This window comes from Nerophis lumbriciformis, linkage group LG18 (assembly GCF_033978685.3).
Source record: "Nerophis lumbriciformis linkage group LG18, RoL_Nlum_v2.1, whole genome shotgun sequence".
Taxonomy (NCBI): domain Eukaryota; kingdom Metazoa; phylum Chordata; class Actinopteri; order Syngnathiformes; family Syngnathidae; genus Nerophis; species Nerophis lumbriciformis.
The window spans coordinates 36852196-36869636 of record NC_084565.2 but is presented as its reverse complement, the minus strand read 5'-3'; the positions used below and the strand labels follow the sequence as shown (position 1 = coordinate 36869636).

Below are 17441 nucleotides of genomic sequence, written 5' to 3'. Positions count from 1 at the left end.
CAGTAGGGCGTTTCTTCCCAATTGAATGCTATCACCTGCAGACCGGAAGTGTCTTGTCATTCTGATGAGCGCGACCAGTCTGTGAACAATTAAAACGTCCTGTGTGCTTTTTCCTCCTGTATAACAGGTTAGTTTTGGTGAATCAACTCACTGAATAATATCCATGTGATCTTTGTAAGTTTAAGTACACATTCTGATGGTGGAGCCTAACTCTAAAGTGTTTGTGAGTTGTAGTTTGTAAATGAACACTGAAATTCAAGTATTTATTTTATTTATATATACATATATATATATATATATATATATATATATATATATATATATATATATATATATATATATATATATATAGCTAGAATTCACTGAAAGTCAAGTATTTCTTATATATATATATCTTAACCACGCCCCCAACCACACCCCCCGCCCCACCCCCGACCACGCCCCCGCCCCACCCCCCACCCACCACCTCCCGAAATCGGAGGTCTCAAGGTTGGCAAGTATGTGGATGGATGAAAATAATTGTTGTAACTCACTTTGAACTGAAGCACTATTTTCATCAGTCGGACATTTTTGCTGTTTCAGAGGTTTTGATTGCTGTTTCTTTGCAGGATCGCACAAAATGGAGGCTACTTAAAATGACTCACATAAGACTTTGTACAAGCGTATCGCATGGGCCAAGAAGAACCCATTTAAAGATACAGGCTTTTTTTTTTAGTTACAGTTAGGGCTGCAGATATTATTTTAGTAATCAAGTAATATATATATTAATTTGTTCAGTTTATTGAGTAATCGAATAAAACATTCTAGTCTCACTGGGTCTTTTAGGAAAAATGATTGAAATAAACAAGGATTTTTCTCCTCACAAACGCACATAAGATTGAAAATTGCTCTTTTACCACAGGAGCATCACTGTATATTATTTATAAAGTCAGGCCATTCAGTCGATCTTAACTAGACTGTTTGGTTTGTCTTAAAAGACGTTTTGCCTCTCATCCAAGTATTCTTCAAGTTCAAGTTTAGATTAGATTAGATTTATTGGTCCCCTTGGGGAAATTCATTGTCACTGCCGTACATTTAAACACTAGACATTACACATCACACAAAAAAAAAAAATAACAAAAAGACATCATACATGACTAACACACATTTACAGGCTTGTCAGACAGGTCGGCCGGGCCTGCTGTTAAGGACGGCTATAGCTGCAGGGATCAGGCTTTTCCTGAGGCGGGCCCTCCGGAATTTGATTGTTCTGTACCTGCGCCCTGATGGTAGTGGGATGATGTATTGGTGTAGTGGGTGAGTGATATCCTGAACTATTGTTTTTGCCAGTCGGGTGATGGACCTGTGGTTTATGTCTGAAATGTTGGGTGTGGGTAGGCCGATGATTTTAGCTGCTATGTTTGTAATGCGTGTGAGTTTGGTCCGGTTGGTTACAGAAAGCATGGTGAAAAAACATGTGGGTACAGTACAGAAGGATGGGTTGAACAATGCTTTGGTAAAGTAATAACAGGAGATGAGGTGCAACGTATAGTCCTTTAAGTTTCCGGATGGCTGACAGTCTTTGTTGACTTCTTTTTTGAATGTCCGTGGTGTGTTGATCAAAGGTGAGTTTATTGTCCAAGGTTATGCCCAGGTATTTAAAAGTGTCAACTGTTTTAACTGTTTGTGTGTTTATGATGATGGGGTTCTGAGGTGAGGGGGGGTTGAACCATATTTCTTTTGTTTTATTGACATTGATTTCCAGATAACTGGCTGTGCATGACTCTGTGAAATGTTTGACTGTGTTATGATAGTCCAGGATGGATTGACTGTTGGAGAGGAGTGCGAGAATGGCTGTGTCATCTGAGTATTTTAAGTATGTTGTGGTGGGTGAGATGCTACGGCAGTCATTGGTGTAGAGTGTGTACTAGTAGAATAGTTCAAGTTTATTCACAATACCATATAACAATTACAATAGTAGTGAAATATCATCATTTAAAGATGTTGGTACGTGAAAGGGTCCCCCAAATAAGCTAGAAGAAGCTTTTGACAGGGGGTCCAGAGGACAGTATATACATGGAATGATGAAACATGGTAGCAAGCACAACAACAAAAAACAAAAACAAAAATAAAAAATCATTAGTTCATGCTCATAGAATTAGATTGGTCAGATCTAGTTTGTCTACTAGATTAAAAATGTACAAAAAAATGTGCTGTACAGACATACAAATATTTCATCATCACAATGTATGTATTTTTCCGTTTTAAATGATCGCAAAACCTTTTCTGTCTTCTTTGGGCCCTTTGCTCTTTTTCCACCTTTATTGTTGTTTTTCTTCGAGCTATCTCTCTTTTTCCGCACTACGCTATTTCCCGCCACATACACACCACATTGGCCAAATCACTGGCAGCGTGAACTACATCTACAATAGGCACACTGCTCTCACGTATTGGAGCAGTCTTGCTGAAACAATATACGAGTATTTGATTCATTCAAGAAATAATCGACGCATCAATGAATCGTTGCAGCCATAGTTACAGACCACTTGGTGGCCAGTTTGTACTGAGCATTGCCGCTTACCATTGTTTGTGCACTGCAAAAAGTCAGTGTTCAAAAACAAGAAAAAACATTACAAAAATGAGGGGTATTTTTTTTGAACTAAGCAAAATTATCTGCCAATAGAACAAGAAAATTCCGCTTGTCAAGACTTTCCAAAACAAGTAAAATTAGCTAACCTCAATGAACCCAAAAATACCTTAAAATAAGTATATTCTCACTATTAACAAGTGCACTTTTCTTGGTAGAAACAAAAATGAGACCTTTTTGCTCAATATGTTTAAAAATATTCTTAAATTAAGTAAATGCTAGTGCCATTATCTTGACATAATGATATGCGCTCAGCATCATGATTTTTTTTTCATGCTTGAAGTAAGAAATGATTACTTTAAAAAAGTAGTTTTATACTTGTGAGTGTTGATGAGACAGCTTTGCATCAGTTGATATTCTAGTTTCAAGCATGTTTTACTCAATATAGGTCATCAAATCTCAGCAACAAGCTGTAATATCTTACTGAGATCATTTAGGACCAAAACACTTAAAACAAGTAAAACAGTCTAACATAAAATCTGCTAAGTGAGAAGAATTATCTTATCAGACAGAAAATAAGCAAATATCACCCTTATTTGAGATATTTAATCTTACTTAGATTTCAGTTTTTGCAGTGTGGTTGTTAGGTTTGTGCTCTACTAGATTTTGTTGTAATTTCACATATTTTCTTTTGCAGTTGTTCATCTGCTTCTTTGTCTCCTTGTACTCCCTCACAATGACCTCTGAGAAGTTTTACTTAAAAACACTGCAGTGCGCAAAAAAAGAAAGTGCTTTGGTCCTGGATGTTAATTCCCATGATTGTGTGTGTGTGATTTCAGGAGCTGTCAAGCTGCGGTTGGAACAAGAAGGAGAAGCACAGCTCAGCTCCTAATGTGGTGGCCTTCACGCGTAGGTTCAACCAGGTGAGAGCGCCACACGGTGTAGGAGGCCTCCTGTGTCACCAGTGACATCACACCTCATCTTTCTACCCTGTCCTCCTTTGCTTTCCTTCAACTACCAAGTCATCGCTCTTGTTCCCCAGACAGAGTGGCTTCTGAAGCCATCCTCATAATCTTTTACAGGTTATCGCCCTCTCTCCCATAAATCATAGCATAGATCAATGGTGTCCAAACGTTTTCCACTAAGGACCGCACACTGAAAAATGAAAACATGCGGGGGCCATTTTGATATTTTTCATTTTCAAAACCAATACAATGTATATTGTAACTCTTAGGGCTCCCCTCAATTTTGGTGAATGTTAATGTTCCCGTGGGCCCAAAAGGGTTTTAGTCATTAAAGTGTTAAAAATAACTCCAAAAGTTTGGACACGCCTTCTAATTTCAATGCGTTTTCTTTATTTTCATGACTATTTACATTGTAGATTGTCACTGAAGGCATCGAAACTATGAATGAACACATGTGGAGTTATGTACTTAACCAAAAAAAGTGAAATAACTGAAAACATGTTTTATATTGTAGTTTCTTCAAAATAGCCACCCTTTGCTCTGATTACTGCTTTGCACACTCTAGGCATTCTCTCCATGACCTTCAAGAGGTAGTCACCTGAAATGGTTTTCACTTCACATGTGTCATAGTTTTGATGCTTTCAGTGGCAATCTACAATGTAAATAGTCATGAAAATAAAGAAAACGCATTGAAATGAGAAGGTGTCCAAAATGTTGGCCTGTACTGTGTGTGTGTGTGTGTGTGTGTGTGTGTGTGTGTGTGTGTGTGTGTGTGTGTGTGTGTGTGTGTGTGTGTGTGTGTGTGTGTGTGTGTGTGTGTGTGTGTGTGTGTGTGTGTGTGTGTGTGTGTGTGTGTGTGTGTGTGTGTGTATATGTATGTATATATATGTATGTATATATATATATGTATATATATATGTGTGTGTGTGTATGTATATGTATATATATATATATATATATTTATGTGTGTGTGTATATATATATATATATGTATATATATATATATATATGTGTGTGTGTATATATATATATATATGTATGTGTGTATATATACATATATATTTATGTGTATATATATATACATATATATGTGTATATATATATACATATATATATCTGTATATATGTATGTATATATATATATATATATATATATATATATATATATATATACACGTTTATATATATGTGTATATATATATATGTATATATGTATATATTATTTTATTTTTTTACTTTTAACACTGAAATATCTTTATACATTTCAGTTCAATACGTTGCAATAACGTTATTTTATTTTAATTTTAGTTTTTTTAAAAGAAAACCCTGTTTTTTTAGGGCAAAAACACAAAATATGCAATATTTTCCCTCAAACACTTTTCAAAATGACATATCTGATATGAAGTAATTGACGCGCCTTAAATAGGCAAAAAAAATATAACAACATTGCTTTTGATTATTATTTTTTGAACAATGACCATTAAAAAAAAAAAAAAAAAAAAAATCTGACCTGTCCCCCATAAAAGTGCTGAAAATACGTCATATATCAATATATATATTTTTTTACTTTCAATGCTTAAATCTCTATCAACTTAGGGACGGCGTGGCGCAGTGGAAGAGTGGCCGTGCGCGACCCGAGGGTCCCTGGTTCAATCCCCACCTAGTACCAACCTCGTCATGTCCGTTGTGTCCTGAGCAAGACACTTCACCCTTGCTCCTGATGGGTGCTGGTAGCGCCTTGCATGGCAGCTCCCTCCATCAGTGTGTGAATGTGTGTGTGAATGGGTAAATGTGGAAGTAGTGTCAAAGCGCTTTGAGTACCCTGAAGGTAGAAAAGCGCTATACAAGTACAACCCATTTATCATTTATCATTTATAACTTCAGATCTACCCTTCGATTAAAATATTTGATCATTTTTGAGCAATGAGCTTTATAAGTAAAGTAAAAAAAACAAAGTCAAGAACTTTATGGTATTAGAGTCAATATTGCAACATTTTCTCCTTGCATTACACCTGTTTGCTCTTGCATTCCACTTTTGATGTTTTCTTTTGTAATAGTGTTTTGTAAAAATGAGCTGTGGGCAACAAATGGCCCACGCACCGCACTTTGGACACTACTTGCATATATCACAAACAGTGATATATGCAAGGAAGTTGATGTGACGCGTGCAAGTGTGTGTGACATTGCTGTGAAATGATCAACAGGAAGTTGTGGGTAATGATTACAAAGGAGCCCTTTTTTATCGCCATTCTGCCGGGCTCCTTTAAAGCCCACCAGTGTAAACAGATGAGATGATCCTCTAAAAATGTGTTGCCGTGGAAACTTCTTTCTTGTTTGCGTAGCAGATCCCAAACGGTGATCCAAAACTCGGCCTCCACGGAGAGCCAAGGAAAATTAGCCTGTTGGGTAATGGGACTCGGGACTGGTGGAGTCCCATATTCCTTGTCCTTCACTTGTGGCTTTGCTGGCACTGTACGCTCCAAAAGGAGCAGAAGGGGGGGAGGCCAGCCAGATAATTAAGCAAGCAGCTCCGATAATAATTTACAGTCCATGTTGACGAATTCACAATGATTTGACTTTTATGTATTTAGTCAGTGATCTTGCAATCAAACACTGATGCAGTAATAGCTTACATCCTGTAATATATTCCACCCAGTAATGAATATGTAGAGATAGCGGACTGTCACACATTTCCCTAATATCATTCAAATGTAATCACATTGTGATTGATTCTAGCTCATTCTGTATATGCAGCTTTACACCATTAAATGGGCTGACACTCGGCTGTGTATCATTTGCATGTGTCCAAATCAGGGGTGTAACGGTATGTGTATTTGTATTGAACCGTTTCGGTACGGGGGTTCGGTGCGGAGGTGTACCGAACGAGTTTCCACACGGACATATTAAGTAGCGTAATGCATGTTGTGTAAACAATGCACACCGAGGCACAACACACGGCATGCTAGCAGCTAACGGGCTACGATAGACTGACCATACGTCCTCTTTTCACCGGACATGTCCTCTTTTGCCGAGCTGTCAGGACGGAGTTTCTTAAATGCCTCAAATGTCCGGCATTTTGAGTTATGGTTGCGCGTATTTTCAATGTACGTTCAGGGGTAAGAAGGGGTTAAAAACAAAACAAATTGTGAGGGAGGGGCAGAGACAGAGAGAGAGAGAGAGAGAGTTATGATAAACGCGCATGCGTCGCCAGGCTCTGCTTTTTATCCATAGATTTATCACATTTAATTTTTTGTTATCTATAGCAGGGGTGTCAAATGTGTGCCCCGGAGGCCATTTGCGGCCCACAGCTAATGTTTTAAAGGCCCACGGCACATTCTAAAAATACTATTAAAATAAACAAAAACATAACAAAAGTGAAATAAAAAAGGTTAAATGTAATTTAGAAAAAGTTGCAATGTTGACTAATAAAACAAAGCTGTTTTTTTTTTCTTTCAAACTGTCATTGCTCAAAACATAATATTGAATCAAAATCAATGTTATTATGAATTATTGACCTATCCAAGGTTCCCATTACTTCACATCAAATATTCCACTAAGAAAAATATTTTTGGTGGAAGATTTTGCAAATTTGGTAAATAAATAACCCCAAAAATTTATATTTTGTTGTTTTCTTACTATACCGAAAATGAACCGAACCGTGACCTCTAAACCGAGGTACGTACCGAACCGAAATTTTTGTGTACCGTTACACCCCTAGTCCAGATACATTCTGGCAATTTCTAGAAGCATCCACTAGCATTAAAGTGGAATGCTGCTCTACACTTTGGTATTACTGCAGTTCCCCTGACTTTGTGGATTATTTTAAGCTGTCTGATGTGAACAAGGGGATGGGTCAAATGCAGAGGACAAATTTCACCGAATCTAGTGTGTGTGTGACAATCATTGGTACTTTTAACTTGATACAATGACTTGTATTGGGGCGGTATAGCTCTGTTGGTAGAGCGGCCGTGCTAGCAACTTGAGGGTTGCAGGTTCAATCCCCGCTTCCGCCATCCTAGTCACTGCCGTTGTGTCCTTGGGCAAGACACTTTACCCACCTGCTCCCAGTGCCACCCACACTGGTTTAAATGTAACTTAGATATTAGGTTTCACTATGTAAAGCGCTTTGAGTCACTTGAGAAAAAGCGCTATATAAATGTAATTCACTTCACTTCACTTCACTTGTATGCGTTTTAACCACAAATAATGCGGCCCTGAATTTTCATAGCTGTCTGCAGGCCCTGCACAGATTTTCAACAAGGCAGAACTCTTAAGTGTGCAAGATAACAACTTTGACGAATGTCACGCATGCAGGCTTTGGTCCTCGTCACTTCTCTGGGTCTGCGTTTCCTCAGTTTCACCAGGATTTCAATCTGTGTGTTCAATCCAGACTAGCTTCTGGGTGGTTCGGGAGATCCTCCACGCGCAGACGTTAAAGATAAGAGCCGAGGTGCTGAGCCTTTACATCCGCACCGCCAAGGTATACACCCTTCATAAGCAGGAGCTCAAATCTCAAGAGCATCTTTGCATGGAAAATCCAACATCTTTGTGTCTTTTCCTGTAGAAATTGTGCGAAATGAACAACCTCCACGCGGTTATAGCGGTGGTGTCGGGCCTACAAAGCGCTCCCATCTTCAGGCTGACCAAAACATGGGCGGTGAGTATTGTTTGTCCAACACTGAAACGTAGCCAGCTTTATTAGCCGAGCGGTGGGTAATTGGGGAGCGTCCTAAAAGGACACACAAACAAAGGCTAGTAAAAACTAACACACGCAGGAGGACGGGGGGTGGGGGTTAAACAGAGATGATTTAGAATGTCAAAACTTTTTTGTTAAAATTCTGCTTTGTTTTTTTAATTGGGACGGTATAGCTCGGTTGGTAGAGCGGCCGTGCCATCAACTTGAGGGTTGCAGGTTCGATCCCCGCTTCCGCCATCCTAGTCACTGCCGTTGTGTCCTTGGGCAAGACACTTTACCCACCTGCTCCCAGTGCCACCCACACTGGTTTAAATGTAACTTAGATATTGGGTTTCACTATGTAAAGCGCTTTGAGTCACTTGAGAAAAAGCGCTATATAAATGTAATTCACTTCACAATTCACTTCACTTAATTATTTTTGTATTTATTTTTTTGTAAAAAAAATTAAATAAATACAAAATTTTTAAAAATTACTTTTGTTACTCAGTTTTGGTCTAAGTCTGGGGTGTCAAACTTATTTTAGCACATAGAGGAAAATCTATTCCCGAGTTGGCCAGACTGGTATAATTAATGGCATGATAACCTAAAAATAAAGACAACTTTAGATTGTTTTCTTTGTTTAAAAATAGAGCAAGCACATTCACAAAATGCACACACACATATATATATATATATATATATATATATATATATATACATATATATATATATATATATTATACCGTATTTTTCGGACTATAAGTCGCTCCGGAGTATAAGTCGCACTGGCCGAAAATGCATAATAAAGAAGGGAAAAACATATATACGTCGCACTGGAGTATAAGTCGCATTTTTGGGGGAAATTTATTTGATAAAATCCAACACCAAGAATAGACAATTGAAAGGCAATTTAAAATAAATAAAGAATAGTGAACAACAGGCTGAATAAGTATACGTTATATGAGGCATAAATAACCAACTGGTATGTTAACGTAACATATTATGGTAAGAGTCATTCAAATAACTATAACATATAGAACATGCTATACCAGGGGTCAGGAACCTTTTTTGACTGAGAGAGCCATGAAAGCCAAATATTTTAAAACGAGCCATATATATTTTTAACTCTGAATAGGACTAAATGCGTGCATTTTTAAGTAAGACCAACATTTTTAGAGTAGAATAAGTCTCTTATTCTTTTCAATAACATTGTTATTCTGAAGCTAACCAATAATAAATAAAATACTTCTTACCATTAATGCGACTTCTTGAACGGGTGCGGTAGAAAACGGATGGATGGATTAAAATCCATGACAATGTTTTATATTTTGAACGTTTTTTTTAACACTGTGATTACCAGCGGAATTATTCATTACTTATCGTGTTAAGCATGGTCAGCTAAGATTTATCTGAGAGACAGATGCAGTCATCAAAAGAGCCACAGCTGGCTCGAGAGCCATAGGTTCCCTACCCTTGTGCTATACGTTTACCAAACAATCTGTCACTCATAATCGCTAAATCCCATGAAATGTTCTTCCTCGGTGTCTCTTCTAAACAACTCTTCCAACTCCAAAGGTAGACAATGCGCCGTAATGAAAAAAAACTGCGACTTATAATCCGAAAAATACGGTATATATTATACTGTATATATAATATGTAAATATTACTTATGTTATATTTTATATTGCTACTTTGGTACGGTACATTTTTTGTCTACTTTATACCTTTTGTTTTTCGCCCTCTTTTTGTGCCCTTGTGTGCATTATCCTTTCCATCCTTATCCTTTCCACCCTTTGTAACTGAGCGACTGGGTGGAACATTTTCCCTTGTGGATCAATAAAGTTTGTCTAAGTCTTAGTCATTTCATCCACAAGCATTTAGTCTTACCTTTCTAAAACGCTGCCCCTAACGACTACGACCACCTTTTGCATCCTTTTTTAGTTACTGAGTCGGAAGGACAAGGCCACGTTTGACCGGCTCGACTTCCTGATGTCCAAAGAAGACAATTACAAACGTCTGCGGGACTACATAAGCAGCCAGAGCATGGTGTCCTGTATACCCTACTTAGGTAAAACACACACACACACGGACTCATCCCCTAACTCCAACATTTACTCCATTTTAACACCAACCCATAAAGATAGGAACTGTGAACGCTTAAAGTCGTCTGTGTGTGTGTATAAGGTTTTTCCTGTTGAGTGGGCACAAAGACAAACGGGTTTACAAGATGGAAATGACTAAAATACCACTTGTTTTTCAAGTTAGAGGAGTGGAGGTTAACAGTGAAACATCCAAAGTGTCAATCCATTCAGGTGCGCTGGTTCCCTTCCATAGTTCTGTCACATCATTAAACATTTAGAGGGGAGCTGCACTTTTTTTCCCCTATCCTTCACAATCCTTATGAGACAAGCACACATATGGTTCTTTTGTAATGCACCCGCACTCATAAATGGCTAGCAAAAGTCAGCTAACAATGGAGCCAAAGAGAGTCGATCTATTCCACCTATAAAGCCGTCTAAAAATCCCCCCAAAACCTCCATTGTTTTATATACATGCTGTAAGTATATATGTAATGTAATAACAGGCACATTCGTAATAACATGTAATATTTATATATTATATTCATTTTAAGCGTTTAATTTCACAGCTTTCGCTTTCCCCTTCAACAACACGACTTCTACTCATAGCAGACTTTGCGAGAGACAACAAAGACTACTTTGGGACAAATGATGAACCGAACGTCATATTTTTGAGCCTGAGTATAAGGAGGATGAGATACGAGTTGTAGAAGCTGTGTGCTAAACCGATCCGGCTTTAGTGAAACTATAAGCGTCATGTAGCAGAATTGCCAAGTGCTAAACAAGAAATACAACCTACGAACATGCCGTATTTTTCAGGCGCACTGTCGATGAGCGGGTTTATTCAGGTCTATTTTCATACAAAAGGCATTATAAGGGGCATTAAAGGGGTCATCTTATGTTTTTTTTCTACATTTAAAACACTTCCTTAGGGTCTACATAACATGTAATGGTGGTTCTTTGGTCAAAATGTTGCACAGATTATGTTTGTCTCTTCAGGATTCCTCGTTTTCTGGGCGGTCTTATTTACGTGGCTTACCTTCGACAGGGTTTTCTTCCTGTCATCTTTGATGTACCGGTAGCTTTTAGCGCTTCCATAGCGAGTCTACTGACATATATACGTTTGAACTAGGGATCGGACTGCCGATATTATCGGCCGATAATTGCTTTAAAATGTAATATCGGAACTTATCAGTATCGGTTTCAAAAGTATTGGTATCGGTTTCAAAAAGTAAAATTTATGACGTTTTAAAATGCCGCTGTGTACACGGACGTAGGGAGAAGTACAGAGCGCCAATAAACCTTAAAGGCACTGCCTTTGCGTGCCGGCCCAGTTACATAATATCTACGGCTTGTCACACACACAAGTGAATGCAAGCATAGTTGGTCAACAGCCATACAGGTCACACTGAGGGTGGCCGTATAAAAATCTTTAACACTGTTACAAATATGCGCCACACCAAACAAGAATGACAAACACATTTCGGGAGAACATCCGCACCGTAACACAACATAAACACAACAGAACAAATACCCAGAACCCCTTGCAGCACTAACTCTTCCGGGACGCTACAATATTACCCCGCCCCTTCCACAAAAAAAAAAAAGCCCACCTCAACCTCCTCATGTGCTCATGTCCCAAATTCCAAGCTGTTGTTTTGAGGCATGTTAAAAAAAAAAAATGCACTTTGTGACTTCAATAATAAATATGGCAGTGCCATGTTGGCATTTTTTTTCCATAACTTGAGTTGATTTATTTTGGAAAACCTTGTTACATTGTTTAATGCATCCAGTGGGGTATCACAACAAAATTAGGCATAATAATGTGTTAATTACATGACTGTATATATCGGTATCGGGTGATATCGGTGTCGGTCATTAAGAGTTGGACAATATCGTCAAAAAAGCCATTATCAGACATCTCTATGAATTATCCCATAATCCTCGCGAAGGATTAAAAAAAGGTGCCGCAAACGAGCATCTTCTCGTCTTTTCGTGTCTTTTTTGCCATCTCCGTGTAAAAATTGGATCTCAAAGTTGACCAACTTCTCGGTTATTGGCCTCGTACTTCTACCATACAGGTGAGAGGCTTAATTTATAATCCAGAATTAACTTTCACCAACTCAGAGGTGACGCAGCAGCTCACCTGCCCTACATCAATATAGCTGCATAAGTGAGTTAGCCCTGCTATAAATAGTTTGTCTGCGTTAGGGCTTATAATAACAATATCACTAATATCTAATTATAATAATGATAATAGTCAGGTCCCAAGATGTAAATAAAGTATTGTTGGCGGTTTTTGGTTATTTTTTAGAGGGCTTTCAAAGGAATAGTGTACTCTCATTAGCTGCATTGTTAGCCACGTCGTACCTTTACGAATTAGAATGCATTAAAAAAAAAAACGTGTTCTTGTCTATATTTTGAATGATTGGCAAAATTTCAAAAAAAAGTGCAAATCCCCGTTAAGAGCAATCTCCTGTTCTATGGTTATCATCACACTTCCTCCCTCACAGGTAGCTTCTGGGGGTGGCATCACACAAAATCTAAAAAAAAAAAGAAGCAGAACACATCCTTGGAGTGAACGCTAAATGAGCATTGGTTTCTAAAGGGATTCACTCACATGATGATTTGACTTTTAGGGGTCCCACTATAACTGCACACACATATACCACCTGGGGATAGGTTGATTGGCAACACTAAATGTTGTCTGTCTATCTGTGTTGGCCCTGTGATGAGGTGGCGACTTGTCCAGGGTGTACCCGGCCTTCTACCCGAATGCAGCTGAGATAGGCTCCAGCACCCCCCGTGACCCCAAAAGGGACAAGCGGTAGAAAATGGATGGATGGATGATTCTCCATTATGCCATTCATCGCCCCATTCAGTCTCGTTTGATCATGTTTCCCTTTCCTGTGCTGAATATTCATTTGGCTCGCTGTTGTAAAACACCAATGTTCCTCACGTCTAGAACAAAGCTATAAATCAGCCACAAACTGAGGACCGAATGAAATATTTACACCCTTTTTGTGTCGGTGCCAAGGTGACATCACACACTCATCCCTCGGGACTTAAGGAAAATCCTCAAACTTGTCTGTGTGTGTTTTATTGCTGTACTGTTTGTTCTACTTTTTCCTTGGCAGACCATTTCCCCCCCATGCTTGTTCCATATTGCTACTGAAATGCAGACATAGAAAGATCCTTTTCTTCCTCGCCGGTTTCATTTGCATCAGGGGTGCTTTGCTGATAGCAAGACTGAAGGATAAAGCTTTTTTTTTTTTCTACAGTGATGCATTTGTGCTGAAGTAACGTGTGAGGGACTCTAAAGTTCTGACCTGCCATTAGGCTGGGCCGACAGACGCCTCCTGTCTGTGCGGGCCACAGTGCCACTCTGTTAAAGCGCTCTGATTAGCTTGTTCCTGTTCACACAAGTCAATCACGCGCACACAAAGAGACTACAGAAACATAAGTTGCGATGTGACAAAACACGCCCTCTCAAAGACGACGTTAATGTTGGGTCTGTACCAGATCTGGGTAAATTAACATGCTGCCCGTTAATCTTTTCAATCTGGCCCGCCGGACATTCCAAAATAATTTTTTTATATCTTTAAGATGTAAAGTGTAGCTGCCATTATGATGTGCAGTGATGTTTTCAAATGACCGTAAGTCTTGAACTATACAAAGTATTTAAATGCTTGGAATCTGCGCTTTTGCATGATATACTAGTTACTATGGTAATCTCATGAGTTACTATTAGAGATGTTCGATAATGGCTTTTTTGCTGATATTCCAAAATTGTCCAACTCTTAGTCATCCGATAACGATATATACACTCGTGGAATTAACACATTAATATGCCTAATTTTGTTGTGATGCCCCGCTGGATGCATTAAACAATGTAACAAGGTTTTCCAAAATAAATCAACTCAAGTTATGGGAAAAAAAATGCCAACATGGCACTGCCATATTTATTATTGAAGTCACAAAGTGCATGATTTTTTTTTAACATGAGCTTGGAATTTGGGACATGCTCTCCCTGAGAGAGCATGAGGAGGTTGAGGTGGGCGGGGGTTGGGGGTAGCGGGGGGTGTATATTGTAGCATCCCGGAAGAGTTTGTGCTGCAAGGGGTTCTGGGTATTTGTTCTGTTGTGTTTATGTCATACTTGCCAACCCTCCCGGATTTTCCGGGAGACTCCCGAAATTCAGCGCCTCTCCCGAAAACCTCCAGGGACAAATATTCTGCCGAAAATCTCCCGAAATTCAGGCAGACTCAGGTCCATAATAACAAATATTTTATTTGAGTATTAACCCACAATTTAAACAGCATACCTGCCCAATCACGTTATAACTGTAGAATGATGGAGGGCGAGTTCTTGGTTTCTTATGTGGGTTTATTGTTAGGCAGTTTCATTAACGTCCTCCCAGCGCGGTAACAACACACAACAGCAGTCACGTTTTTCGTCTACCGTAAAGCAGTTCGTCTGCCGTAAACAGCAATGTTGTGACACTCTTAAACAGGACAATACTGCCATCTAGTGCATTTGATGAAAGCACTTTTGTGCGTGCCACACAGCAATGCATCATCAGAGAAGGGTGTTCAGCATGGTTCGAAAAATAGTGACAGAGAATAGAACAAGGATGGACAATTCAACCCTTAACTCAACAATGAGTAGATGAGTGTTATGTGTGTGTATATGTGTAAATAAATGAACACTGAAATTCAAGTATTTATTTTATATATATATATATATATATTATCTATATATATATTATCTATATATATATGAAATACTTGACTTGGTGAATTCTAGCTGTAAATATACTCCTCCCCTTTTAGCCACTCCCCCAACCACGCCCCCGTCCCACCCCGACCACGCCCACCCATACCCCCCTCCCCTCACCTCCCGAAATCGGAGGTCTCAAGGTTGGCAAGTATGGTTTATGTTGTGTTACGGTGCGGATGTTCTCCCGAAATGTGTTTGTCATTCTTGTTTGGTGTGGGTTCACAGTGTGGCGCATATCTGTAACAGTGTTAAAGTTGTTTATACGGCCACCCTCAGTGTGACCTGTATGGCTGCTGACCAAGTATGCCTTGCATTCACTTGTGTGTGTGTGTGAAAAGCCGTAGATATTATGTGATTGGGCCGGCCCGCCACCGATATTGTTGTCTGGGTGGAAATCGGGAGAAATTCGGGAGAATGGTTGCCCCGGGAGATTTTGGGGAGGAGCACTGAAATTCGGGAGTCTCCCGGTAAAATCGGGAGGGTTGGCAAGTATGACTGGGAGACGCAACTGCTCTGTACTTCTCCCTACGTCCATGTACACAGCGGCGTTTTAAAAAGTCATACATTTTACTTTTTGAAACCGATACCGATAATTTCCGATATTACATTTTAAAGCATTTATCGGCAGTCCGATATTATCGGACATCTCTAGTTACTATGGTAATCTAAGTCACAGCATCTCAGACGAGGCACCAAGCAGTGTTTCCAGAGCGGCCAGTCTGAAATGCGGGTGTCAGGGACAGACTCGGAAGGAGATTTTTACAACAAAGTTCTAAAGCTTAGTGATATATCAGATTGTAGGTGGCTTTATTTTTTACCCTTCACGTTCATATTTTGCTGTGTTTGTTGCATTTTAGTTGCGTTTTGCTTGATTGTAAAATATGTAGATCGAGAGGGGGTGTGGCGTTCATACGTTGTCAATATTCAGTGTTTTATCCTTCATAGTTAATATTGTAAATCCCACATTCTTTATTTTCATGTACATTCTGGGTGTCTCATTCAGTAAACACATTTAAAATTCCATTCCGTTTCAGACGTTATTGTGAGGTTTTGTATTAGTGTTCCTATAAAATAGATTTACCTTTGGCCTCCTGAGTCAAAATAATTGCCCAGGCCTGGTCTGTACTGAACTTATTCAGTGAGTGCATTCACAAGAGCTGGCGTTGATGAATATTTTCCTGCCTGGGCCTTTCTGGCCACATTGTTTAAAGAACCATCCAAGGTCAGGTGTCAAACCAACAGCTGAGTTTTATACCGTGTTTAACAGTTTTTTAACTGCTTGCAAAGTCTGGCTTCCACCATCAGTCTGGCACAAAGTGTGCGTCAGACACTTAATACTTGCTCCAGTGTTGGCGCTAGGAATAAAAATGGGGTCCCACAGTATATTTTTGGGGGTCCCACTTTTTTGTAGGTTATCATAAACATTACTTAATTCATTAAAAAAATAATACAAAAGAAAACCCTTTTTTATGCATATGTAAATGTATTCAGTTATAAACATACAGTCACTTTCTTATTTCCTTCATGGATCTAAACTTTACCGCTGCCGCCCCAAAATCAAAGTTCTCTAGCTGACGAGGACCACTGTCACATCTCATTTCTTCATATTTTACTAGAATACTCTTATGTGCATTACATATATCAAAATCAAGTACCTACTGTAGTGTTTACTTGTGGAAATACCCTTTTTAGAGCAAATATTTACCCAAATGACCACTTTGCTGCTGCGAAAAATTGATTTGAAGTGTATTTCAACAAGTAAACAGTACAGTAGGTAGCTTGATATATGTAATGCCAATAAGGGTATTCTAGAAAATTATGTGTGTGTACACTGCAAAAAGTGTGTTCAAAAACAAGAAGAAAAAAAAATACAAAAATTAGGGGTATTTTATTTGAAGTAAGCAACATTATCTGCCAATAGAACAAGAAAATTCGGCTTGTCAAGACTTTCCAAAACAAGTAAAATTAGCTAACCTCAATGTACCAAAAATACCTTAAAACAAGTATATTTTCACTAATAACAAGTGCACTTTTCTTGGTAAAAACAAAAATGAGACCTTTTTGCTCAATATGTTGAAAAATATTCTTAAATTAAGTAAATGCTAGTGCCATTATCTTGACATAATGATATGCGCATCATGATTTTTTTTTTTCAACTTCATTAACAAAGACAAAGCAGTCTACAACAGAAAGTGAACTCGCCTGACTTCACATAAACCGGACGTGAACACTCAATTTGAAAACATTCTAAAACTTTTACAAATTAATATTGAGTAAATAAACAAGTGATGAGGTGGCGACTTGTCCAGGGTGTACCCCGCCTACCGCCCGAATGCAGCTGAGATAGGCTCCAGCACCCCCCGCGACCCCGAAAGGGA

At 38.8% G+C, this 17441-nt stretch overlaps 1 protein-coding gene across 4 annotated transcripts in view; it reads left to right on the top strand.

Moving 5' to 3' along the window:
• The window catches only part of ralgps2 (Ral GEF with PH domain and SH3 binding motif 2), a 158121-nt gene that overhangs the window by 93674 nt on the left and 47006 nt on the right, over positions 1 to 17441 (top strand). For all 4 annotated transcript variants that reach the window (XM_061978275.2, XM_061978272.2, XM_061978274.2 and 1 more), the window contains exons 6-9: positions 3406 to 3489; positions 7922 to 8011; positions 8096 to 8188; positions 10148 to 10274. In XM_061978275.2, coding sequence (XP_061834259.1) covers positions 3406 to 3489; positions 7922 to 8011; positions 8096 to 8188; positions 10148 to 10274 — 394 coding nt within the window. The remainder of the gene's footprint in view (positions 1 to 3405; positions 3490 to 7921; positions 8012 to 8095; positions 8189 to 10147; positions 10275 to 17441) is intronic.